Below are 25,507 nucleotides of genomic sequence, written 5' to 3'. Positions count from 1 at the left end.
ATAACAGATGGTTGGTACAAAGTGAGGGCAGGATGATAAACGGGTGAGTTGACCTGGAACTTCAGTGGGTCAGTTCTGACACCAGAATAAGAATCACAACGAGCAAAAGAAAAGAAAAGAATGCCCATCGAAAATGAGGACGTCTCATTCCAAAAAAGAAAAGAGCTTTTTAAAAAAAACGGGGGCCAAATACAAAATCTACTGAGACTTTTAGCTGTGTTGCAATAATCATCCAATCAGCATGTACAGATAGGAACCTCTGTGTGGTTAGACATTTCCTGAAGCTTGGGTACATTTTTTAAGCCTCCTCTTCCGGTAAACATTGCCTTTTTATTTTATTCGATGTAAGTGCAGCTTTGCTCGGTGTTTGGAATATGCATTCTTTAATCTTGGTATTCCTTTTGGCAATAGGTAAGTCTCCAAAAATATAAGATGCTGATTTAAATCTCAATCTGACGAGTTAATTCTAGTTCAACTGCAGAGCTTCATGTGTCTTTACTGTGCTATGTTTCTGACTGAAACAGCTTGAAGAGTGTATAAAACTTCTTCATTCAGAGCATTTATAGAAATCATTTTGTTGTCCAGACCACTTTTTTCACTTTTAGATAAATAAAAATTTAGTTTAGTGAATTGTAAAGCTTTATTACATGGTCAAGTTGTTTTGGTTTGGTATGTTTCCAACTGCTCATGCAGGTGGGAATGAAGCAATGTTCTGGCAGAGGCTCACATGTCCCTATGAAGCCCAGCAGCAGAACCTGCTGCGGGTCTGGTGCCGGCAGAGCTCTGCAGAGTGCTGCACAGGCCTCACCTTCAGCAACAGCTCCCAGTTGGCTGATGGAGGCAAGCTGAGGGTGACCCAGGACCTGCACTCCTTCACCGTGGAGCTGCTGGAACCGAGCTACACAGGGGGGGTGTATTGGTGCGGCCTACTGAGCAGAAATGACACCATCATCAAGCTGGCTGAAGGATATTTTCATAGCTGTAAGTAAAAACAGCGTCTTGACAGCCAATGAAAGTCCAGCTATGATTGTTGCGTCTGTTTTAGTTGCTGTAGGCGACAATCTGGTGAAAGATGGCTTCCAGTTAGTTCACTGTAATGATCATTTTTAAAGGCCTGCTAACTTGGGATGAACCAATCAATTTTTTTCACTTCCGGCACCGATACAGATATAGATACTGAGCTGATACAGAAAAACAGCTGAACTGACTTTAGACGTTTTTCTTTTTTTGAACACAGACATAAATGTAGTGATTTACAAATGTGTTTGGTAACTTTGCACTAGCACTGCACACTGAAACACACAAACAGCTTCAGAAGGTAGATCAAATATGTAAAACCAACTGTAATCTCTTCAGTCAGTGCAATAGAACAGCAAATGTAAAATAAATGATAAAGAAAATGAAACTGATGAAAACAATAGGTTGAGTAACTTGGTCAAACATAGAAAAATAATCTGCAACAAACCTTTCAAAAGGATCAGAAAGTGCAATTAGGAATTCTAAATATAATGTAAAATATATAGGAAAGAATCATCTTGCACAAAGCATAAAATTGGACTGAATAGATCTGCCCTTATGGATCAGTCACATATAATTCTACCAAGTGTTTGCTAATTGCTGCTGGCTAGTCTGAAGGAGCTGAGTGGGGGAGCTGCTCTGTGAGGTGGAAGCTCTGAAACTTGGAAACTGAGGAGGAGCTGTACCTTGAAGGCAGAGCTAGGTCCACCCAGCCATTTTGTACAACTGAACAGTTGCCATAGAGATTAAAGGATTTCTTAAATAAGCATGAAAGTACCAAGACACCAACATAAAGTAACTGTGGCAGATTTATACCCACTTTTCTTTTATTGAAGATGCATAAGTTGATGAAATATGACCACTGTAAGCTGATCTCCATTAATTTGCCCTCACTGCAGCCTCAGCTGCTTTCATCTGGAGTTTTACTCGCTGGATGCTGCTGCCTCTGCTGCCCGTAGCGACCATATGTGCTCATGTCTGCACCACAAGTAAGCTGTTCCTGTTTTTATTCTTTTATTTTACCGACAATGTGGTTCACTCAGGGGTGGAAAGTAACTAGTTATATTCACCTGTGCTACTATAACCAAGAACAACTTGTCTGTACTATGTGCTTTTAAAAGCTGTTTACTGAGCTAAAACTTTTACTTTTACTTTAACTTGAGTTTGTTTTGAATAAAATAGTTTACTCAGCTACATTTAAAGTAACTCCCGCTAACGAATTAAATAATCATAATAAAAACAACAGAAAAAAACAGCATTTATTGTTCTGCTGGGTTAATAATCAGATTCCATGTTGCATCATTTGGAAGACAAACGAGCTGGAAAAACACATTGAATGTAGTTTAAGTTCCTCTGAGAAAAATAAAATCCTCACTGTACTTAAGGGACCAGTTTATAAGTTTTAGAAAGACATCAGCTTTATCATACGATATCAACTTAGTTTGGTTTATGTTCAATGCTATGACCATATAAACATCCTGAATTATATTTTAACAACTGATGTAACTTGTATCAGTTATACCTGGTGCTTGTGATTCCAATCTGTATTGGCGACCAGGTGCTTAGTTTGGACTCAGTTATTTAAAAGTATTAGACAGGAAGAAGAGTGGACATATTGGACAAAGACAATGATGAAGGTCAGAAATGCCAGATGGCCAGGCTGACAGAAGATGTTAGGTATTTATGTATTTAAAATCACACAGAACTCTCAAATATTCATGATGTGATGTGCTATCATGTGTTGTATTTTGTCAAATTTTTATTTAACCTTTATTTTACCAGGATAAAAAAAAGTCATGAAGATTAAAAATCTGTTTTTCAAGGGAGTCCTGGGCAAGACGCATCAGCAAATACAACACAGAAAAATACAGTTAGAAGAAAATGTTACTATATAAACAGCAGCTCCCTGTCACAGAATCAACCTCTAAAACTTTTAGTTTAAGAGCACTAAATGAGACGTGTTACATTGTTATTTATAAAGGTGCTTCTTTAATTAAACAGCTTGAGACCTGCATGTTCTTATTTCCTTTCTGAAATCCTCAGGCAGAACTTTCTTCTGCTCATGAAAAAGCTACTTTTACTTAAAAGTATAATTTTAATGATGTGCTTTTTATTTTGGAGTAACATTTTACACCGGTAACTTTAAATTTGATCAAACTTTTACTTGGGTACATTGTTTTTGTACTCTTTCCTGCTCTGGTTTCACAGCAGCCAGACGTTCATACAATCAGAAGCTTAATGTCAGCTGTTATTAAAAACTATCATCAAGATTATGGACTTTAAAACACTGGAGTCATCTGATGTTTTATTTGTAAGCTTTCATTTCTTTTCCTTTTTTTTTTCCAAGTATTCATTGGAGGATTCCAGTTAAACAGTGTCATTTAGTTGCATGCAATTTGCCTTATAATAGAATAAATTAATTTGATCAAATAGTTATTTCTCTTCACAGTGAAAGCAAACCGGTGCCTTAAGGTAAGCGACTGCTTGTTTCTCAATTAACATTCTAGAATCATAGAATCCTAAAATCTTGAGATTTAGTTTTCTCTTTTCCTTCCTCAGAAGCAGGATGAGCCATATGATGACGTAGCGGCGGGCAAAGCGCTCGCTGACCCGCTCTATCAGAGTCCAGATTCTCAGAATGAGAGGAATTCATCAGGGATTTAACGGCATCACTTGACGCATTTTCTACCAACATCACAAAAAAAAAAAAAAAAGAAAAAAATCCACAATTTCTTTATGAAGAAATAAGTTTGCATTTATTGGACAAACCAAACATAGGCAAACTCACACATAGTGTAAAGATGGAACATGTCATGGAGTGAAAAATAAATGAAGAATTTCATCCCAAAACATTTTGGATAACAGCCTCCTAAAACCAGTTTTCTAAAGTGCATATCATTCTGAGGAATGTTATTACTTTAGTAAACAGAACATAACATAGAAAAAGTCTCTGGATTTCAGCAGGACTGTTTCCACAAGAGTGTACATGATTTTGGAATGAAGCTCCTCACGTATATATTTATCTATACATCTATATATTTACTTTATACATTCTTTTCTTGCTGTACATTTAAGTCTCATGCTTTGCTTGAAACTTTTATCAGCATTTATCCTTAAGAGATAAAACAAAAGCACACAGTATTCAGGATAATGCTGCATAGTGTCACCTTTGGAATAAAACAGATTTTTGTAAACCAGCAAATTGTAACCGTTCTGTGTGTGTGTGAAAGATAAAGAGCTGATATCCATCAGATGTAAAAACACACATCGGTTCTGGATGCGATGCGTTTTCTCCATCTATTAGAAGCAGGTGAGCTGAGGCTTTCAGACAGAATGACACCATATGGGGACTAAAGCAGCTCTGGTTTCTCTCCTTAAAGCTGCAGTATGTAACTTAGAAAATATGTTTTTTTTATATATATATTTGTTAAAACTGTTGTCATTTGTGATGGTTTGTTATGAGAGAATCTGTGAAGGATGGATCTCTAAGCTACTGTTGCCATCTGAAAAAATGCACCACTCCTGACCTAAAACAACCAATCAGTCAGGAGGGGCTTAGCGGTGTCAATCATCCACATGTGCTAATGGTGGCGAAAGAACTTACGATTACAGAAAAACTGTTTATCTGCCGTCATTGGTGGCTATACAAACTAGCCTGAGCATTCACAACAGGATATACTATACAGCACAGAGTGATTGACAGCGCTAAGACCCTCCTCTTGATTCTGATTTGTTGTTTCTGGTTAGCGCTGGGAGAAGACAGAGGAGATCCACCTTTTCACAGATTGTCTAATACTATACTGTCACAACATTGTGACGATTTCAACAAATTCGTATGTAACTTTTTTTAAAAGTTACATACTGCAGCTTTAAAAAGCAATTTAAGTAAACAGCTGACTGTGTTACAGGTGAAAGGTCATAGAAGTAGACAAGTTCTGAGCCATACAGAGAGCTGCATGATGGGTCTGACTGGACAGTCTGCACACACAAAACTACACCAGGAGAAACAAAGACATGTTTGCAACAAAACATAATAAAGGACACAACAGAACAACAACAAAAAGAAAACCCGGACAGTTACAGAGGAATATTCACATCAATCCTTCTACAACCAAAAACAAATGTAAAGATTCACTCCGATCTGATGACAGGCATCCAGGATGCAGGACATCCTGGGACATTTAAAGCAGATTGAACTACATGGTTTACAGTAAGAACACTTGATGGGGACGGCTGCTCGTCTTTCCCTCAGCGGTGACCCTGCTTAAGGCAAACGCAGAAAACCGCAGAGGAATAAAACACATGGAACCTCATCCTGGGTTTAGACTCAACTCAATATCAATGGGCTTTTATCTTCACTTATTAGCGGATTATTTGTTTTCTGACCATGATAGTGTGATTAGTAGGAGTGCACTGATTGCAGTATACTGGACAATTACTAATCTTTAAAAAGCGTGACCTGCCGATTCTGATGTAGGTTGATGTCGATTTCTTTCCTTGAAATGTTGCTAAATGTAGCAAGAAAATCCTTCAGTTGGCAACACTGGGGTCACTATTAACTGAATGTGCAGATGTCACCTGGTGGGCGGGTCTGTCAGCCAAACCTTTCTCAAAGAACAGAAGAGGACAGTGGCTGATTAGGTCTCGAAGTATGCAAGATCAGTGAAAATGATCAGCTTCACATGTAAGCATTGACCAATCACTGATCTCCCAAAATGAATGAGATTGGACCAATTTATCGGCTGGTCGATTTATCGGTGCACCTCTAGTGACTAGTTTACAGCTCTTAGTCTTCTGGTGGGTGGAAGGTTGACCATCATTGACCACAATCAGCACAAAACAAAAGCCTACAGATAACTGATGTGGCTTCATATGTGAAATTTAAAAAAAAAAGATTTGATAAATAAATTTCTCCAGAATATTAGCAGTGATGAAAGAACAGCTTAGTGGAGACAATAAAGTGTAAAACTCTCCCCATGAAGATAATCATTAAACCAATGTTTAATCTGATATTTCCCACTGAAACTAAGTCAGAAGAAAAAGAAAGAAAAGGACACGATGGAGTCTTTAAGGAGTCAGTCATCACTTTGAGCATGCTCACAAGCACTACACCAGCCACACAAACATCCAGAGGAAATCATGATCCTATTTACAGCAGCTCATTGGGAGTGCATCACAGAGTGTTCAAAGCAAACAAAAGCTTGAATCAAAGTACAAAGAGCTTGCCTGTCTTCATACCAGTCATAGTAAGATTCATTACAGTACACCCGACTCCTCCTGGGGGTTCTTATTGGTTGGAGTGGAAATGAGAGCTGGGAGTTAGAATCCCAGGTTCCCAGATCCTGCTGTGGTTGGTGGGTTTCAGTGGAGGGTATGGCTTGTAACGCTGTTTTATGCATACACAAGGTAACCTTTTAGTTTTGATTCTTTTTTTTGATAACAGAGCATAGACTTTGCTGTTCTCCTGGGATTCAAACAAGAAGCAGCTTTTATAGCTCTTCATAATCCCCATCGTCTCTTTTGACGGAGCCAGTGCCTCCACCCAGAAAGTCCTCCAACTCGTCCACCTCCATTTTCTTGGAGCGAGATTTCTTCTTCTTTTTCTCTTTGTCGTCAACCGCTGCCACTTCGTCTTTTTCCTTTTTCTTGTGTTTGTGCTTCTTCTTGCTCTTCTCCTCCTCCTGTGTACAAGGCATGACATTTACAAAAAATAAAAATAAATCTTTAACAATATAAAGATGACAAGTCTTTCTACTCCTTATCCCAACCAACATCCAAAAGCTGGTAGCTTCAGAAACTAGCATCATCGAGGTCAATTTATAAATAAAGATCAGCATCATCAGCATAATGTCTGATACTAAAAACAGAACATTAAAACTTAGTGTGTTTTGTGGAGGACACATCATGAATATGTAAAATACGATGCATCAACCCTTTAGTCATCTAAAAATTAGGCAGATTATTTTACCTTTCTTCCTATATTTTCTCATTAGACACGTTTTGTTTTGTTTTTAAAGATTTTTTTCTGGGTTTGGATGCTGTGAAGCTGTTATGTAACCATAGCAGCGTGGACTTCTTTTAATAACGGGGAGCATCTTAATGGCATCTGAAAAGCTCAAATTATGGCTAAACTACAGCCACAGATCTCAGATGTGTAGAAAGGGAGGTGGAGGAAGGGGAACCTGAGCTCTGTCGACCAGCCAAAGCAAGCAGCACACTGAGGATTACCTTGCTGGATTCCTCTGATAACTTTAACATATTCCAGCCTGTCTTATTTTATCAAAAACAGCAGAAGACACAGGTGGAAACTTCAGAAATTAGATACATTAAAAGAAATGACCACAGAGCTGGAGTGTCCTCCTCCATATGACAGAAACCTGTTGTAATCAGATCTGCTGCAGCATCACCACTCAAGTATTTTTTACTGAATTAAATTTAGTTGAAACAAAGTCTGTCTGGATGGGTTGGTGTGAAACCTGGAGGAAATATTTATTGCTTACTGTGATTCCATACCTCCACCAGGGCAACAATCACTTTAGTCACACAATATTGACAGCCACTAGTGTTGACAATCAAAAGTACAGCTGGAAGTGTGAGGATGAACTCAGATATACATCAGATAATCTGTACTCTATTATAATACCCGTACCTCCTTGCTTTTCTTCTTCTTTTTCTTCTTCTCTTTGGATTGCTTGCTTTCTTTTTCTAGAAGAGGACAACGCACAAATCAGAAGAGGTTATTGGATGATAGATGAAACACATCTGAGGTCAAAAACATGTTTAATAAAAACAGCCGTTTGCTTCTGGTACAAACATTTTAGTCCAGGTACTAAATGCGTCTCCAGTTATTTGGGGCGACTGCCTGAAACACCTACACTGCTCATCCATATTTCAACTGCTGTCTAGAACTTCCTGTCGCCGACACTCCATCAACATGGTGGTGAACAGATCTGTGAGAATCACTGGTTTCTATAACAACCAGTGCTGATCCGTTTCCATGTACTCGTATGTTTTATGCATTGGCATTAATATTCCATTAGAAATATAACAGTTGAAAATGTTCTCAAAATGAAATTATTATTGTTCATCATCACAAACTTTTCTTTTTTTTAAGGTTGTCTTGGCTCTAGTGGCCTTTATTTGAAAGTAGTTCGACAGGAAAGTGGGTAATGAGAGAGGGAAGACATGTAGCAAATGTCACCAGGCCGGGAATCGAACCTGCGACCACCACCACGAGGACCAAGGCCTTAATACATGGGTTGTGCTTTGCCCCTGCGACACCACAGCACCCCCATCACAATCATTTTTGAGACTTTATCCTGCAAAAATGCTCTTATGGTGACAGGCCTAAATACACAGTTCATAAAAAGTTGTGTATTGTTTGAACGTATTGAATCCATAACACTTCTGTAAAATCATCAACTACAATTCCCCCCAAACGCTGCATACATAGCTACTCCAAGTAGGAGGGGCTATGTCATAAATGTCACTGGTGAGTGACTCATGCTATACGACCACAATGCTAATGCAGACCATGTAAACCTGATCTTACTGGTTATAATGGCACTGTCATTAAGTGCCATTATAACCAGCTGTTTAGTCCCAAACAACTGGTGCTGGTATTAGTGATGAAGAAATGTTAGAGTAAAAAAATATTAAGAAAGTAACAACAGCATTTTGTCAGCTCAGGTCTCAGCATTATGACACCAAGAGATGGTAAATGATGGAAAAAAGATCAGTGAAATGACAGCGAAACAAACTACACAGCTGTGTCCTGACTTGCCTTCCTGGTCCTCACTGCTGTCTTTTGCTGCTCGAGGTTCTTCTTGGATCCCCAGGCCAAACAGGTCAGCATCATCCTTGGGTTTGAAGGAAATCACAGTGGGCTTCAGCGGAACCAGAACCTTGGATAACTGTGTGTCCTCATCAGAGAGGTCGGAAAGAAGCTCGTCTCTGACCGGAAAGGTGTCCTGTGCAAAAACAAGAGTCGAACAATTAATGTTACAGAGAAATTCAGAGTCAATTCAGTTTTTAGGGGTTTTTAACATTAATAGGAATGTATAGGTATGATAAATCAAAAATTATTTTAAGAAACAGTTTTTCTACCTCTCAAGAAATAAATTGAATTTCTATAACAGAATGACACTTAAATTATAGGTACAAATTATTGCAGATAAATATTTCTTGCCGCTATGTTGAAAATGTTTTTTTATATATATTTTTACACAAATATAGACATCTTAGAAGAAAATTAATTTTAAGAATAGAGGTTAAAATTGTAATTCTTTGGTGGGTTTTTCTCAGACGTAAGTTTTCTTCATGTAAAATTTGTGTCTCTAAGCAAGTTTCATTTAGCTGGACTGAGGGCTGCAGACCTTCGGTTTAGATTAATTAAACTCTGTTTTTGTGAATTTGCTTTTGGTGACCTTTGCAACTTTTGGAGTGTCTGATGCTTCTGACTCAAAGTCCGGGTCATCCATGACAAAAGAGAGCATCTGCTGGGCCACGGGAGCCTCGGGGTCTGTATCTGAGTCCTCTGCTCTGGGTGTGCTTCCCTTTTTCCGGGCCTGCTGTCGAGCCGGTGGCTCCGCTGCTGGAGTGAGGGTCAGGGAGATTGGTGCTGTGGTCTGGACTTTGAGTTCAGGGACTTGAGAAGACACCTTTGGTTTTGTGAGTTGAATAACTGGCCTGAAAGAAAAATACAAGCAGATGAGTGAAATTCTGTTAGTTGAAATGAAAACTTAAACGTTTAACTATATTTACTTCTTATCTGTTCTGAGCAGGTTAACGTCTAAGCTAGATGTCCTAGTCATATCTGCAAGAATGTTTTGTTTTATTCTGCAGAAGTGGTTAATATTCCTATTATTCCCATGTTTTATCAGGAATTGTCAATGTTACATGCAGTTAAGAAGTCGTTGCCAAAAGATGTACAGATCCTGTTGTGTGTTTTCAAATCAACTCTTAAAGCTGATTTAAGAGTATGCAACGTTGATGAAAAATTATTATTTTTTTAGATATAGTATGAGACAGCCATTGAGGGAAAAAATAATAATAAAAATTGAGCTCCTCTGCCTTCACCCAGTCATCACTAGGTGATCTGCTATGTTGCAGCCAGTACTGGCTGTCATTAATGCTAAGGCTAGTTAGCATGACCACCGATGATGGTACATCAATGTTTTTTCTGTAACAGTAAGCTGTTTCTTGACCAAGAGCACATTTAGCAGGGAATACATGAGGTTGACTGACAGCACTAAGACCCTCCTTCTGGCTCTGATTGGTTGTTTATCAGATTGGTGGATTTCTCAGACAGTAGCTCAAAGAGGAGGTGGAGGAGATCCACCTTTTTACAGATTATCTGCTGCATAGCAAACTGTCACGACCAGAGGTGCAAATGTAATTTTTTGTACTGGTCACTCAAACGTTTCAGTGTTTTTCTTTTTTGTGTGTAACATGTTCCTTGATAACAAACCCCTCTGCAAGTGCTGCAGTTCCCATCTAGAAATGAAAGTGGATGTCAAAGAAACTGCTAGAGATGTCTTTTCAGTGTTTTATGGAATATACCGTTTATACAAAAACATAATTATGCCCATAATAAGATCATAAATCCATGTTGAATAAAGAGCTCTTCATCAAAGTAGCAGCTTAAAAATAAGTCTTGTAATCATTTACTGTGTTGAACATTTCCACATTCTGGCTACAACTCAACCATATATTATTTAGTGAAGATCTGTCTCTAATCTTTATTAAATTGTATTAGTTATTGATATCTGTGGTGGAATTGGTCTAGGTCTGTTAAGAAAGATTTCTGTATTTGAATAAGTTGTGTGGTTAAATTCAAGTTTCTGCTGAGTTACTGAAAAACAACTTACGCTTTCAGATCAGGTTCACTGTCCCAGTCCTGGTCCTGTGTGACTGTGGGGGCCCCCTGCTCAGCCTCCTCCTCATCGCTGGTCAGAGAGATGTCCTTACTGTGGGGCCGGGCCTTCACCTGGGGCAGGCTGGGCTCGCTGTCGTCAGGATCCAGCTCATCCTGGAAGCCGGAGACCATCGGATTTCCTCGGTTTTCTCCATCACTGTTAGAATGACAGGACAAACCTTCTTTCACATTATGTTTAAGTAGTGAGCGCGATGATGTCACTTAACACCACCATTATAAGCTGTAATCCGAACAAACACAGTCATTATGGGGACGGAGCAGAGATGTTGATCCAGACAAGTGTTTGTTCATCATATGAAAGTTAGAGAGAAGCTATAGTGTTACTAGATCTCACTGAAATGTGAAGGTTTGTTCTTTGCTTTAACATACGGCCTTAACTCAGACTTTGGTAAATCAAAACTAATAGTAATAAGTTAAGTGAGTTAAGTAGGTTTTAACTCAGGGATAAAGTGCGTTTTTACAACTGATGTACATAGGCCTGACCTGAAAGATAAATTGTCTCAGTAATTATTGTGATAATCAATAATATTGTTGTTTTGAGACAATTTTCAAGTAATATAATAATGCAAGTTAATTCCCTCAAAGTCTAATGAACTTTAATTTTCTAAAGAAGACGTTTCCCCAAAACTGAACCCTGCAGAGGCACATAAGAGGCACTGAAATAGAAAAAAACATTGCCATAATTACCACAGTGATACGTCAGATCCGCTTACCTCCAACAACAAGAGGAAATGAAGGGACTTCCTTAGAATATAAAGAAATATCAGCAGAGCCAGAGCCCACACAGGAGAGATGCACCAAGATATCAGCCACGCTAATCACTACTATGATGCAAAAAACTTTGTGTTGTCATGGTCCAAGTTGTAGCTGCTGACCAAAGACACTTCAATGTTGGACCACAGGAAAGACCCGCTGACACAAGGAGCTAGGGGCAGGCTCATGGTGAGCAGCAGCCAATCAAAACATGATCAGAACCTTGTTTAAAACAACGGTGTCATTTACCTGGTTTTACCAGTATGAGCAGATAGCATTATGGATTTTAATAAAAGATAATCTCATAAACAAACAACTAAATGAGCGGTTTACAGTATAAACTATCTGCCCTTCACAGGTCATGCATGACATTTAAGTAAAATCTGATTACTGTAAATTCTGGACTATAAGCCACTGCTTTGGAGTTCATTAGGTAAATTGTATTTTTTGGTTTTTAAAAAAGGGAATTTTCTTTTATACGAGTTTGTGTGAGGCAATAGCGTTTAATCCAAGACAACCGAGGTAAGCCGATTTAAAGCCAGTGAGCTTCTCACCTGTCGCTATCCATAGCTGCAGCCGGGGCGGTTTGGGGCACCTTGCTCTTGGAGGGGACGCCGTCTTCCAGGAAACTCTTGTCCAGCCTTTCATCTGGCACAAAATCATCCACACTCTGCACCTTAGCGGGACACACGGGGGCAGGAGGGTCTTCTGAGGAAGACATTGGGACAATCAAGAACATGAGCTGCACTTCAGTTTGTCCCAGTGTTCAAAAGTTCCCATCTAGATGTTCTTCATCTAGAACAAAGCCTCAACAAAGCTGGGGGAAAAAAAAAAAAAAAAAAAATCACATGACATTCCAACTTCAGTAAGGCCTTTGATTCATAGGAATGCTCTGCATTTTCTAACTGCTAAGTCTGAAATCTCATGACTAATTACTAGGGTCCTTTCATTTATGGCTAAATCCATTCATGTCAGGATTTTAAAATATTTATGTATACAGAAATAAGGTAGGTTTATATAGAGATGTGTTGTCAAATAAAATCTAATCTGGCATTTATATTATATTCAAGGCAATTAGGTTCTAAAAGTGACACACAATCTATACAGTAAACATGTAGGTTGTGACCTTTACGGGACCGAATCTAAAACTGAACAACAAAAATATAAGCATATGTGGTGCCTTGCAAAATTATTCAGATCACTTAAACTTTCACAAATGTTGACATATTATTATGTATTAGACCAAAACAATGAGGTTAACAGCAGAGAGCCACAACTACAGAGATCTGCTGGTCAGGCGGAAGAGGACGAGGGATGACGAGGAAGAAGAAAGAACCGTTGAAATCCAAGAAAAGTTTTGTTTGCATCCAGCCGGGTCCAGAATACAGAAATAATTTGTTAGAATATGAAAATGTGAGTAAGGTATGATAAAGTGAGACAGAACAAATCTTGTGTTTACAAATGTTTTATAAAAAAACAACAACAAAAAAAAGTTATTAAAAAGATCTGATTTGAAACAGATAATCATATTAGGTCAGGTCTTGTCATGAAATATCTGAAAATAAATAAATTTCATATTCTCAATCAGCAGTGATGTGAATATTCTGTTCTTCCATGACTATGAATCTGACGTGACATTTTTAAGCATAATATAAACAATAACCGGTCATAAAATAGAAACTACTTATGTCCCTTTATCTCATCAGAGATGCTTCTCTCCTTTGCTATGACAAACATCTCATTTGAATGTAAAATATTACACTTTAAAGGTAATTTAATATGCAGGTAGATCTCAGCAAATTAGAACATTGTGAAAAACTTCAAAATTTTCTGTCACCATGTCAGAACTAGATGGGCTCAGATGTGCAAGACAGATTGTCAAAGCATTTCCTTTAGCACTTCCTGTTAGATAAGCTGGAACTCAAATTAAAAATAAGGTTTCATGTAAATTTGGTCATGATGACCATTAGTCAGTAACCCTGGTATGACTGCTGGATGTTCCTTCACTCTAGTAGAAGTAGATTATTCTTTGTTGTGCATCCTTATTTTGATTAATTCTGCCTATTCTTATTTTTAATAAGTATTGAATGCAAATATATATTAATTTGATTAATAAATGTGTACCTTAATTCAGTGTCTAGATCAATGTTATTTTTTTCTGTGGATAATGTGTCCTAATTTCACTGAAACAGATTCAACTCATGAGTGTATAATTACTTATATTATTCTACAGGAAAGGAAAATAGAAGTGTCAATGGTGAACTGCATGACTGATTATTATTACTAATAATGTTAGAAAAACGATTAGAATAGCAACCTGTTTTTTTTCCTTCTCAGCTGCGCCTCCATCACACCGACCTTCAGCATGTTGGCCAATGTCATTGTGTCTGATCTGAACATCTTGCTGTCCTGACACTGTCTAGCTAGCTACATACGACAGTTATGCCTGGGCTTATCTAGTTAGAAACATAGATTTTCAGAAGTTTTCAGCTTCTGAAAACTTCTTAGTGTTATTTTCCTTTAACATTAAAGATTCAATTATTTTTGCCTTTGTGATGGAATCGTCTGTGAACCCTGAACTCTTGTGGAATTAAACCATGCATAGGAGGGTTTTCTTGTCAGGCCTGACATTCACGCAGAAAGGTGGAAGAGAGTAATAAATAAATATCTGAATGTTTTATTTCAGCATTAATAAAGCCCAATGTAAATTTTTTTTTTTCTAGGTATTACAGTTAATCAGGGCAGCGCACACAACTGCTCACCTCACCTCCTCGTCACCATCATAGTGCTGCTCCAGGCCTAGCAGACCTAGAGCTGCATGCCGGTGCCATGCTATGTGTGCAACTCACAAAATGTATGCTAAAATACTAGAAGCGTTGTACTGAGTAGTAGTTCCTATAATGAGCTCAGCGGATGAGCAGTTCCACCAGATGTTTGCAAATTGCTGCTGCTGCTAGTCTGAAGGAGCCGAGTGGTGGAGATACAGGGCAGGGCTGCTAAAACCATTTTAGTTAACCGGCTGATGAACATAAAAAAATAAGAACCAGCTGTCTGTTCATTACTAATAATTGTTTGTACAAGTTTTCACAGGTGGAACAGCCAGCCTCGTCAGTTTGGACTTGTTCATGTGAGGTTTAAGCAGGGCCAGTCCAGGAATGATCCACTGCTATAGTGAGGAGTGGCTGAGTAGAGTATTAATGCTGAATAAGCAGACCTGGGTAACTTTGCTCACCTGGTGCAGCAGCAGGGGTGTCAGCAGCAGGAGATGAACCAAACCAGCGGGAGATGAAACCACGTTTCTGGGGGCCTGAGCCCCCAGGCACAGCTGATGGTTGCTGGTGTTCAGGTGATTGGAGCGGAAGTTTCGCCTCAGCCGTGGGGGAGGTTGCCCCACTAGCCACTGCTGTGGGGGGTACAGGGGAGGACGCAGATACAGACGGAGACTGAGGAAGCATCTGGGAGGGCAGCGGAGGCTGTGGAGTGCTGGGGCTGGAGCTGCCAGTGGAAGCACCACTGGGAGGGACGATGGGGGACTGGGAGCCAGAGGAGGGGCTCTGACCGTTGGGTGGACCAGGGGAGGCGTACCCTTTACTGCGAGACTCCAAGTTCTCCAAGAAGCTGGAAAGTTCATAGAAAACATTTCATGGGGAGTGGGGGAAGGGAAGACTCGTCAAGACAACTTTTGTATGCGTCGTCTGATATTACCAAATAAATCTGAAGCCTTCTCTTTTTGTTTCCAAAACAGACAAAAGAAAAATTATTTTCACTGTGCATGATCCATCACAAAGATCTGCATCCATCTAAGCAACATTTAAACATCAGCATCAGATGTTCCAGGTGGAACAACAGTTGTGCTGCTATCAACCACAGCAACATTCAGTGTCAAGATTACACTTTTATCCCTAACCCTCAGAACAGAAACAGCTCCCCCTAGTGGCTCTGCTCCTCAATGCACAATCAAAAGGGAAAGAAACCAGCGTACATCTCATAGTTCTGGTCTTCAGTCTCCTGTTGGACAGTAAGCTCCTCCAGGGTGGCATCCATGTCCAGCTGGTTGGTCTCCAGTTGTCTCAGGAGGGTCTCTCTCTGCACACACATACACACACATTTATTTAAATGTAAATGATCAAACACAGCTATAGATCATATCTTATTGATTGAATCCTTCTAAAGTTGACTAATCCAACTATTGTTGGGAAAATGCTAAAAGCTAACCTGCAGCTGTAGGAAGGGGATGTTGAAAAACCTGTGCAGATACTTCAACCCAAACCCATTCTTCATAGAAGACTCGGCATAGTGGATGTAGGATGATCCCATTGGTCTGTAAAAAACAAGAGTTATTCATCCAGTAGATCTTAGAGTTCATTCAGACTTATTGTGTCATCTGTGTGCTGAGGAAAGACGCTAGCAGGGATTCTGGGCCAGCTCTGAGACCCTGGAGTGCTTTTCGGAATCAGCCGTTTTAAGGCTTCTTGTCACTTTAGATCCAAATAACCGGCTGCTGGCCAGTTATTTGGACACTTGTCTTTCCCAGCAGCTATTGTACAGCGCAAACAGCAGCAAAACCAGCTGATTGAACGTGCTGGAACTTCTAAGTAGGTAGGTGATGGGCTATGCTTAGACGGAGTTGTTAGGTAACACTGCAGTGCTAGCTGATTGTGACTTAACAATTGGAAGGTTTATAAAATGGCTCGTTTTCCAAACCCCAAAAAATAAGTTATTCTCATAAAAAGGTTGCGTGTTATATTTAAGACACCCAGCCATTTTGAGAAGCAGCCGAGACCCAAATGGAAGTATAAAAGTATGCAAAATATGAATTTTGGTTTATAAGTCCCCTTTAATACAATCAATCAAGCGATTGAAGTTCTCCAGGTCTCAAAACAGCTTCTCCACATAGTTCCTGCCTGAAATGTCGCGACAGGAAAACTACCTGTTTAGTCCTGCAATAAAGTCTCTTATATCATCGGGGAGAATGACGCGATGTTCCCCCATGTCCCTGTGGTTTCCCAGGACACACACCGGCACATGGGTGGGTACTTTAGGCAGTTCTCTCAGGATGTAATTGAAAGTCCTGAAATTTACAGAATCACAGAATAACATTTAGCAGGTGAGAGCAAGAAAACAACAAACCCTGAGTAACACTAAGCTTAGGACTGACATGTCAACATGCCAGATTGACTTGATTTAGTTTGAACCAGATACAGCAGCCTGACACATGCACCTTTGTGCTTTATCGTTTCCTGAAGTTATATCATTTAATTAAATAACTGAATTATTTTTACTAAATTTGTATGTTAAGTTCTTTAGGAAACTTGTGAGGTACTGAAAACATATTTTGACTAATCAGCAATGGAAATCAAAGTAAGCAGCAGTAAGAGAAAAAGAGAAAATATGACTTTGCTTTTTCTTTGACACAATATGAATTAATATTCTGATGACTATTAAAGAGTTTAAGTAATACACTATGTGAACAGCTTCCTCTATATTTTAACAAGTTTCTTGCTATCCTGGACTGTTTGGGAAATAAAGTAAACTGAAACCTTTATTGTCAATATGTTAATTGATACTTGGTAGCTAAAATAAATAGTGACAGGGTGATGGGCAATATAAGCTTTATTGATAAGAACTGTGAGAATAATACAACTGGCTAATCATCTTATTTTAGCTAAAAATCTAAAATATTCAGACCAATCAAACTTGACCTGGAGAATTTTGCCCTGAAAAGAGTCATAAAAACTTTATACCATAAATGTGAATACAAATATGAACACACTGAATGTTTTTGACATAGGAATCATTTTATAATTAGTCAAACACAAAATCTGTAATATATAGATTACTCAAGCTTGGATGCACCGCTCCCGACCAAAAACAATCAGAGCCAGGAGGAGGGTCTTAACGCTGTCAATCAACCTCATGTACTCGCTGCTCAATGTGTTAATGGCAGAGAAACAACTTGGCGTTACAGGGAAACTGTTTATCCACCACCATCGGTGGCCATGCTGCTAACCTGAGCATTCATGACAGGCTGTGCTAGCTGCAGCATAGCAGAGGGGAGGGCATGAGCAGCACTCCACAGACATTACCATCTGCCGCCTGGCTCTGATTGGTTGTTTCCAGTTAGTATTGAAAGAAGGCAAAGGAGTTGGATTTTTTTCACAGATTATCTGTCTCATACCAAGCTGTTACAACATGGCGACAGTTTTAGCAAATATGTACATTTGTTATCAAATTTACATACTGCAGCTTTAATATTTCAGAACTTCACATGATTCAAATACAAAAGAACCATTTCTGTTCCTGCAGATAGTCGCATGAAAGAGTTCTCTGACTATGGTGGCTCACCACTGCTTTGTTATGTCAAACATCATGATGACACCATTGCAGTTCTTGTACACATCCAGGAACTCTGCATCCAGGGCCACTTCGTCTGACTGCAACACAAACATTTAGAACAATTTAGCAATCACACATCCTGTTAATGAGCCTGACCACATGACAGCCATGTGGTAATCACCTCTTGTGGCTCATTCTCCAGTTTCAAGTTGTCTCCGCGCCGTTTGCCTTTTCCTGAGAACAAGACACAAGTTAAGACGATAAGAGAGGGAAGTCAACATAAGGCTTTAAAGTGTTCTGCCATCTGTTAGCTTGCAAGTGTTTCATCGTGACTAAAGCAAGCACAGCAATTCATCCACTTTTTTCTGTGAAAAGCTCCCTGCTCACACTAGCCTTAGCATCAAGCCAGGGCTCACACACAGCAAATGTTCAGCCTCTACATGGCAGAAGAAAAACTAACAGCAGTCCTGAGCACAGCAAAACCTCAACTCTACGGACTTTCAGATTAAAATGGGAGGAGCCAGGGCACACCCAAAGCACACACGGGTTTCTATGCATTACAGTGGAGCTCACCTCCACCTTCAGGAAGAGGGTATTTTTGGCCTGAGATGAGTGCAAGAGAGGTGTAAGAAAGACAACATCAAGATTAAGGACAGAAACGAGCCAGCACACTGAGCATGATTCAATAAAACATCAACATCTCATAGCCGAGTTCCCTTAGTCAAAAAAAGTCTGAGCTGATGTCAACACTTACCTTTGTCCACCACGTCCCACACTTCCACCTTCACCACGTCATCAGTGGCTGAGCACAAAACAAAGATTGGATTCATTAGTATTGGTTTAAGGAACAAAGGAAGGGATTACAGAAACATGGGGTTTAGGTGACTTTAATATGAACTAACTATGTTGGAGCAGGAATATGTCCAATACATAAATGCACAGACCATCAGCCTCTAGGGAATACACATACTGCTGTTCAGTTAGTGATGCTAACCATGCTAAGTGCTAAAATAAAAGGCACAAGATAGCTTAAAATGTGATGCGTCTTATTTAGTTTTTTTTTATTAGTATTTTTTTATTAGTTAGTGACTAGGGTTAAGTCATTGCCACTGATCCTAATATAAATAATTCATGAGTGATCATGGTAGAAAACAACGATTTAACTGCTGCTGCTCATTGGACCTCTGGAGAAATGGACAGGTCACAGCTTTTAAATTCTATTTAACAGTACTTTATTGATCCAAAACAGAAATTAAATGTGTATGTGTAAATCATTTAACCAAAGAGTTATTGTAGATGGTGGTGGCTGTGGATAGGAAAGATGTCCTGTAGCAGTTTGTATAACAACAAATCTGAACAAGCCTCTGACTGAAGACACTGTTTTTCTATGACAATCTTATGAAGAGGATGGTCAGGGTTGTACATACATTTCTTTTTCATTGAAAACTCAGAGAAACAAGCACTACTCACAAAAAGTCAGGAATGAACTCCAGGTTGAACCTAAAAATTCCAGGTTCTCTAAACATTTAGTGCACATGTCCAACTGTTCAAAGCTTCAGTACTTTTTGCACAACTTGCTGTTCTCTAATGAGGAGCTTAACGACACAATTCACAACAGGTGTTTGATCCATGAAATGACCAATAGGTTAACTGGTATTTATAGAGTTCTCATCATCCTGCTGTTCATGTTGTGACATTGGCTGCCCTCCAACTGCAGGGAAGCCACACCTGCAGTTGACAAGTAAGTCAACTTGTAAAGAACAGGAGATGTCGTCGTCGTCAAGATGGAACTGATGCTCAGCGTCACATGGCATGTTATAGAGACCCTGACAAGTTTTGTTATGGTGTACCCACCAGAGGCTGGGTTCCCATTTAGCATACATTTGCACAAATTGGAATTACAAAAATAAATTTACTTTAAAAAAAATCCTCACATTAAAAAAAAAATAAATAAAAATTGTGCCAGGATGAGGTGGTTTTTCGGCTTCAACAAAATGATTGGATTTTGCGAAAAACTTCATTTGCATAAGAATGATGGAAGTGCATGTTTTTTAATGACTTATCATATAAACAAACTTATTCACATGGGATTTTAATCGCGTTACTTTGTTAATGGAAACTCCACAATTGCGAAATTGTGTTGTTTTCTTTAATAGCAAAAACATCAACAAAGTTTAGCATGCATTTGCAATGGAAACGCAGCTGCTGCTGATGGTTCTTGTTTCAATACATCGAGATGAGGAGATCACTGCTGCTTCTACTGAAATGACCCATCTTCATCATAAGATATCATTATACTGTGAACCTTTTCTAAATTTCACCAGTAAGTCAAACAACCCAAACTTGTTGTGAGTAGTGTCCCATGTTTCTGTGAAGGATCTCTACCTGAAACAATAAGCAGTGGAGAGGGGAAATCTATCCTGGGTAAGGAAGAAAACTAACACTCTCTAAATGGTTGTTAGCTCAGATGGCCTGTTGACATGTTTTACCTTGATATGGAGCCACTGGAATAAAGCACCAGGCACAAACAGCAGATGTCAAAAATTCATCCCAACAGGAAGGTAACAAAAGGCAGCATTCTGGAAGTAAAAACGATCTATGATAGTCAGAGGAGATGTGACTTACTTTTGTAATTCCAGTGAATACTTGTGACCTGGATCTCCTGAGTGGGAATATACTCCTCCACAAACTTCTTCCCCTGCAGTCGATGCCATAAAGTACTTTTTCCAGTATTTCTGTCTCCTCGGATGACTATTTTCACTTAAGTGGGGAAGAAAAAAAAAAAAAAAACGCGTCATGGTATTTGTAGCACAGATTTGACAAAGATTCAAACTTTGCTCACATATTTGACACATTCGTCTTACTGTTATATTGGACCCCTTTGGCGAAGCGCCTTTGCAAACTTTGGTTCATGGACTGCAGTCCTGCTGGAATGGTTTTCTCCCGGAGCTGCCCCGGCTCAGATCCCACCAGCTTCTTCAAAGCCGAAAACATTTTTGAGGTCTCAGGAGGCGTAGAGGGGAGTGAAAACACTGAGACGCCACTTAATGAGATTCCTTTTGTAAGAACAGAAGGAGCAGTGTAGAATGGTGTCCTTATAGCTGAGAAGTTAGGGCTCCATGTTTAGAAAGAGGTCAAACTAATTATTATGGATCAAGTTTGACTTCTGTTAAATCTGACTGGATGTTCCTTCTTGGTCATCAGTGGTGGGGATCAAGAACATCGTCATCTGTGATAAAAAATAAAAATAAAAAAAATAATTGTTGGTAATCACTGGTTATCACTTTAAAGACAAACCAAACCTTAATTGTCTATCAGAGGTTTTTTTCAGAGTTTTCAATCTTTCAGGAACTGATAGGTTGCTTAGAGCTACAGATTACTGCAATGCTTTAGAAAAATAAAGATCTAGGCATAAATGTGTTTCAATTGTACATCAGGCCAAAATAAAAGCCTCAAATATGTAGGCACACTTGTATATCTATATATAACTGAATGACATTTGACCATGCGTCCTTTCAGCAATGTCCGGGGTAATTTAAATGGGGTAGTTTTCTGGACTGGACCCTTTGGGTTTCTCCTGAACATCCTAAACAATTTCCATTCATCCAAGATGGATAGTTTGGATCTTTGTCATCGTGGTGAAACATCAACATCACTTCATATACAGCTGTTTTAACTGGCAATCAGGAGTTGTTCAGAAATGATGCAAAAATACTTTTCCAGCTGATGTAAAACTATCATTTTCATTGTCAAACATTGAACAGGTTCCAGGGCTAATCAAGGGAGTCAAACAAATCTCTTTGTTTCCAAAGAGAAACCACAAGCTGTGGTCAATCGTGATCAAAGAAGTTCTCAAGTTTATGAAATTCTAGCACCTCAGTACCACTTTATTAAAAGTTTTAGGTGAGTACATGCATATATTTCAGCCTGCATGTAGAATTTTGACCCTATGTGGATAAGAGAAAATTCACAGTAAAAATCAAACTGGGACCCCAATTTCTATTTTTAAAAATCATAGGAGATGTATAATATATAATTATTTCACCTGCAACTCAAGTAAAACAAATCATGAAGCTTAAACGGAATATGCATTCTAAGGTTTTATGTATGTTTTCCATTTTGGCTTAAATTTCATTTACCAATAAAAGTATTGGTAAAGAATGAGTGGCTTTGAATATTGGAGGTCAGATTTAAATCATCTGGGAGTCAAGTGAAGACATTCAGTCATACATCAAATGAATGTTCATGTGCAAGACCTGCACCTATACTGAATAGTAATCATCACTACAGTATCAGTGTTTGTAATTATACAATCACGATGGACTGCCTGTATGTAATACTTTATAGCTTCAGTCGTTCTGTACTCAAACTCTGCATCCAAATATTTGCCCAGATGTATGGACTACTTCTGTAGTCCTTGATCCACACACCTGGAATAAATTTAGTGACCAATATGCTAAAGCAACTTAGTGGGAATGATCCACATTATAAAACTCCACACTTTCTTTTTTTTTCCCCTTGCATCATGCAGTCTTAAAGTATTCTTTCTTTTCAACTGCACATCCTATCTAGTACCAAAGGAAATCAAGATAAACATTTTCCGTGTCACTGGTCAGGAGGATAGAGCTTAAATGCCTGGATGTGTAGCTGCAACTTCACAAAAATTACATCATGGCCTTTCATTCATTCATTCATCCAGATTGTTTGCATTAATCTTTTTTGCATCCAAAACATTTTAGAAGATCAACAAAAGTAAATAAACCTCCCATAAATCGATATATTTTTGCTGTATGTTAGCCTGAAGCCAGTGCCTACTTCTGTCACACAAAGGAGAACACGAGAGGCTGAACCGGGTAAGATGATGAGGTCAGCTGACCCTCTTCACAGCGGCTCCAGTGACAGTGTATTAGTAGGTGGCTCATTAACCTATGATTAAATATTACAATTTAAGACACAACAAGCTTACAGTTGTGATTCTTTATCTCTATTTCATATAAGTAATGGAGAGGACACAATGTCCAGAAAACATCCCATCTCGATCATAACAAGTAACCAAATTAGAGTATTCGTGTCCGTTCATTTAAAGAGACACCAAATCAATTTTAACAGTACTGAATGATATATTAACACACTTCCTCGCCATTATTCAGTTTCCTATTTTCACCGTCGGTCAGTTAGCATTAGCTGTCTATTCACTTCGCTCCGTTAAGTGAGTACTCTGCTAATTATACCTTTATTGTTATAAAACCCAAGTATGAATACTACGTACATTACTGGCTTCAAAAAGAGATGAGATAGCCAAGGTTACTACCTGCTGTTACCCTAGATAAAGGAGGTAACGTTATCCCCCAGCTCAGTTTTAGCTAGCTCTTCCAGCCGCTGTATTATTAGCTTAGCGTTTCGAGCTCGCGGCTCCATAACAGCACACAGCAGCAGCCCTCAATTTCGCTGCGTCGCCATTAATACTCACTGCTTTGTAATGAGGAGGGGGACCTGCATCTTTTTCTCAAAACATCTGTCAGACATCCATCCCGACACAGGGAAAGCAGCCACATTCCTTCGCAAAGACAGCGGGCACGCAGAGCTGGCATCAAGCTTATCGCAAAACTCTGCAATGTCCGATAGGACCTTCAAAATAAAAGCAGGCATTTAAAGTTTTTACAGGGATTTTAAGTTTACACATAACAGGTTTTTGTCGCTTACAAAACATTAGGCACCACTGAAGTTCATAAGAATACAATTTTATAATGGATTGTTTTCATTTAACTCAGTTATTTAATTGATGTACTGCAATTATTTTTGTTTTATTTACTGGTACAATTTTAATCCTAAATTAAAGTGTCTTTATCTAAACTTCTTATGAGTCATTACATATAAAACAATGGGGAGAATCTTCTGTAGTGGTCTGTTTTGCACTAAATCTGAAGAAACCTCTGACTGAAGACAGTCTGGGTCTGTCCCTTTGAGTAGACTGCTATTGTGTCTCCAGTCCACTGTGTTTTCCAAGTGAATACAGAGACACTAATGCTCCTTCAGCACATTTGTTTAGATTTGATAGTAGATGATTGTCAAATCACTGGTGTCAAACTCCAGTCCTGGAGGGCCACTGCCCTGCAACTTTTAGATGCGACTCTGCTGCACCACACCTGAATAGAATCATTAGGTCATTAGCAAGGCTCTGGAGAACTTATCTAGACAAGAAGGAGCTAATTAAGTTTTTAGATGTACCTGTGGCACATCTAAAAACTGCAGGACAGCGGCCCTTGAGGACTGGAGTTTGACACCCCTTTTCTAAATGGAGGTTAGAGGAGTCAACGTTAAGAGGTTTTGGTGGGAAATTAGGTTTTGGGTGCATTACTATATTTCCCTTGTTAGTTTTGCTTGCAACAAAAACAAGAACAGTTATGAATATTTAAAATAGAAAAAAATATTTAGGGCTTTCATTGGTTGAAGTATCATTGATGGCTCTAAAACATCAGTATCACATGATACTGATCACAGGCTCTACTGTGATACTGATGTTTTAGACCAGGGGTCACCAACTCCAGTCCTCGAGGGATACCATCCTGTAACTTTTAGATGTATCTCTGCTCAAACACACCTGGATCAAATAAACTGCTCGTTTCCAGCCTATTGCAGAGAGGAATGAATGATGGTGAGGGAATTCAGACATTTTGGAGCAGAGGTGAATCTAAAAGTTGCAGGATGGTAGCCCTTGAGGACTGGAGTTGGTGACCCCTGGTCTAAAACATCAGTATCACAGGCTGAGTGATCAGTTAATGTTATTAAAACATTAAAACCTTAAAACAAGGTTTTGATAACCTTAAAACAACAAGCTTGTGTAAAAAGAGGTCTCTCTTTAACAATCAAGCTCTAGCTGAAATGTTGTTACTGAAAACATTTTTCAACAAGAACACGATGAAACAGAAACCTCACAGAACAAGGTAAATACAGCTTAGAGCTTCTGTTCTGCCTGAAAAACCAGGAGTGCAAAAATAAACCAGAAGTTCAAAATGAGCTTCTGGCATGCTTAGCTGAAAAGGGGGAAGTGGGCATCTTCAAGGAGGCTTTAAAAAAAAGTGAACATTTTTGTATTATTTTGGCTAATGAGACTATGAACATTTATACTTTAAAATTGTCTTTGTTTTCTTAAAAGAGACAGTGATATAAACATAGTTTGTAAGTGTGTTTGTGGCTATTTTGTTGACTTAATTTTCTTATGAGGGCATATAGAGTCTAGGCAAAAAATGCCTAGACTTCTTGCTGCTGAAATTTTCAGTGCAGTTGTCATAGTTTCAATAGTTGTACTAATCCTAAATGGGATAGTAACCAAAATAAAAAAAGCTGTGTGGAAAAATAAGCACATCTTTGCTGTTTACAGGGAATTTTGAAGGACAACAGGTGCCTCCAACTAAACTGACATGATTAGCTTATGATTATCAATCATAAAGTCACATCATCTCA

General features: G+C 38.9%; 2 protein-coding genes across 7 annotated transcripts; one reads left to right on the top strand and one right to left on the bottom strand.

Annotated features, from left to right (window-relative positions):
* The first annotated feature begins 254 nt into the window (after window positions 1–254).
* Window positions 255–4,219, top strand: LOC148157757 (uncharacterized). Of its 2 annotated transcripts, none has more exons than XM_088009137.1 (5): window positions 255–411; window positions 694–981; window positions 1,917–2,006; window positions 3,467–3,489; window positions 3,577–4,219. In XM_088009137.1, exons 1-5 carry the CDS (start codon window positions 375–377, stop codon window positions 3,679–3,681), a joined length of 543 nt encoding a protein of 180 aa, XP_087865263.1. In that variant the 5' UTR covers window positions 255–374; the 3' UTR covers window positions 3,682–4,219. The 2 variants fall into 2 exon arrangements, with proteins under 2 accessions (XP_087865263.1, XP_087865264.1); XM_088009138.1 differs by having other exon boundaries at window positions 3,451–3,489.
* Window positions 3,747–23,667, bottom strand: rabl6b (RAB, member RAS oncogene family-like 6b). 5 transcript variants are annotated; one of them, XM_088009131.1, is made up of 17 exons: window positions 23,514–23,667; window positions 20,908–21,272; window positions 20,669–20,803; window positions 18,798–18,845; window positions 18,617–18,646; window positions 18,225–18,277; window positions 18,053–18,141; window positions 16,638–16,778; window positions 15,923–16,028; window positions 15,690–15,793; window positions 14,940–15,325; window positions 12,262–12,415; window positions 10,887–11,090; window positions 9,444–9,705; window positions 8,801–8,987; window positions 7,667–7,722; window positions 3,747–6,698 (listed from the first exon to the last, which is right to left on the bottom strand). In XM_088009131.1, exons 2-17 carry the CDS (start codon window positions 21,035–21,037, stop codon window positions 6,507–6,509), a joined length of 2,277 nt encoding a protein of 758 aa, XP_087865257.1. In that variant the 5' UTR covers window positions 21,038–21,272; window positions 23,514–23,667; the 3' UTR covers window positions 3,747–6,506. The 5 variants fall into 5 exon arrangements, with proteins under 5 accessions (XP_087865257.1, XP_087865258.1, XP_087865259.1 ...); XM_088009132.1 differs by having other exon boundaries at window positions 12,262–12,412; XM_088009133.1 differs by lacking the exon at window positions 18,617–18,646 and having other exon boundaries at window positions 23,514–23,666.
* Window positions 23,668–25,507: the final 1,840 nt, after the last annotated feature.

This window comes from Poecilia mexicana, unplaced genomic scaffold (assembly GCF_051168715.1).
Source record: "Poecilia mexicana isolate PSO_F unplaced genomic scaffold, ASM5116871v1 scaffold_9, whole genome shotgun sequence".
NCBI lineage: Eukaryota > Metazoa > Chordata > Actinopteri > Cyprinodontiformes > Poeciliidae > Poecilia > Poecilia mexicana.
Note: the sequence above shows the minus strand (reverse complement) of the source record. Positions and strands in the feature narration are given on the sequence as shown.

Coding starts and splice junctions, on each gene's coding strand:
- LOC148157757 (XM_088009137.1), top strand. CDS start 375: ATGCATTCTTTAATCTTGGTATTCCTTTTGGCAATAG. Junction 2,007..3,466: donor TGCTCATGTCTGCACCACAA/GTAAGCTGTTCC, acceptor TTCTCTTCACAG/TGAAAGCAAACCGGTGCCTT. Junction 3,490..3,576: donor AAGCAAACCGGTGCCTTAAG/GTAAGCGACTGC, acceptor TTCCTTCCTCAG/AAGCAGGATGAGCCATATGA.
- rabl6b (XM_088009131.1), bottom strand. CDS start 21,037: ATGTTTTCGGCTTTGAAGAAGCTGGTGGGATCTGAGCCGGGGCAGCTC. Junction 18,846..20,668: donor TATTCACTGGAATTACAAAA/GTAAGTCACATC, acceptor TTTTGTGCTCAG/CCACTGATGACGTGGTGAAG. Junction 15,326..15,689: donor GAAGACCAGAACTATGAGAT/GTACGCTGGTTT, acceptor TGAACTTTCCAG/CTTCTTGGAGAACTTGGAGT.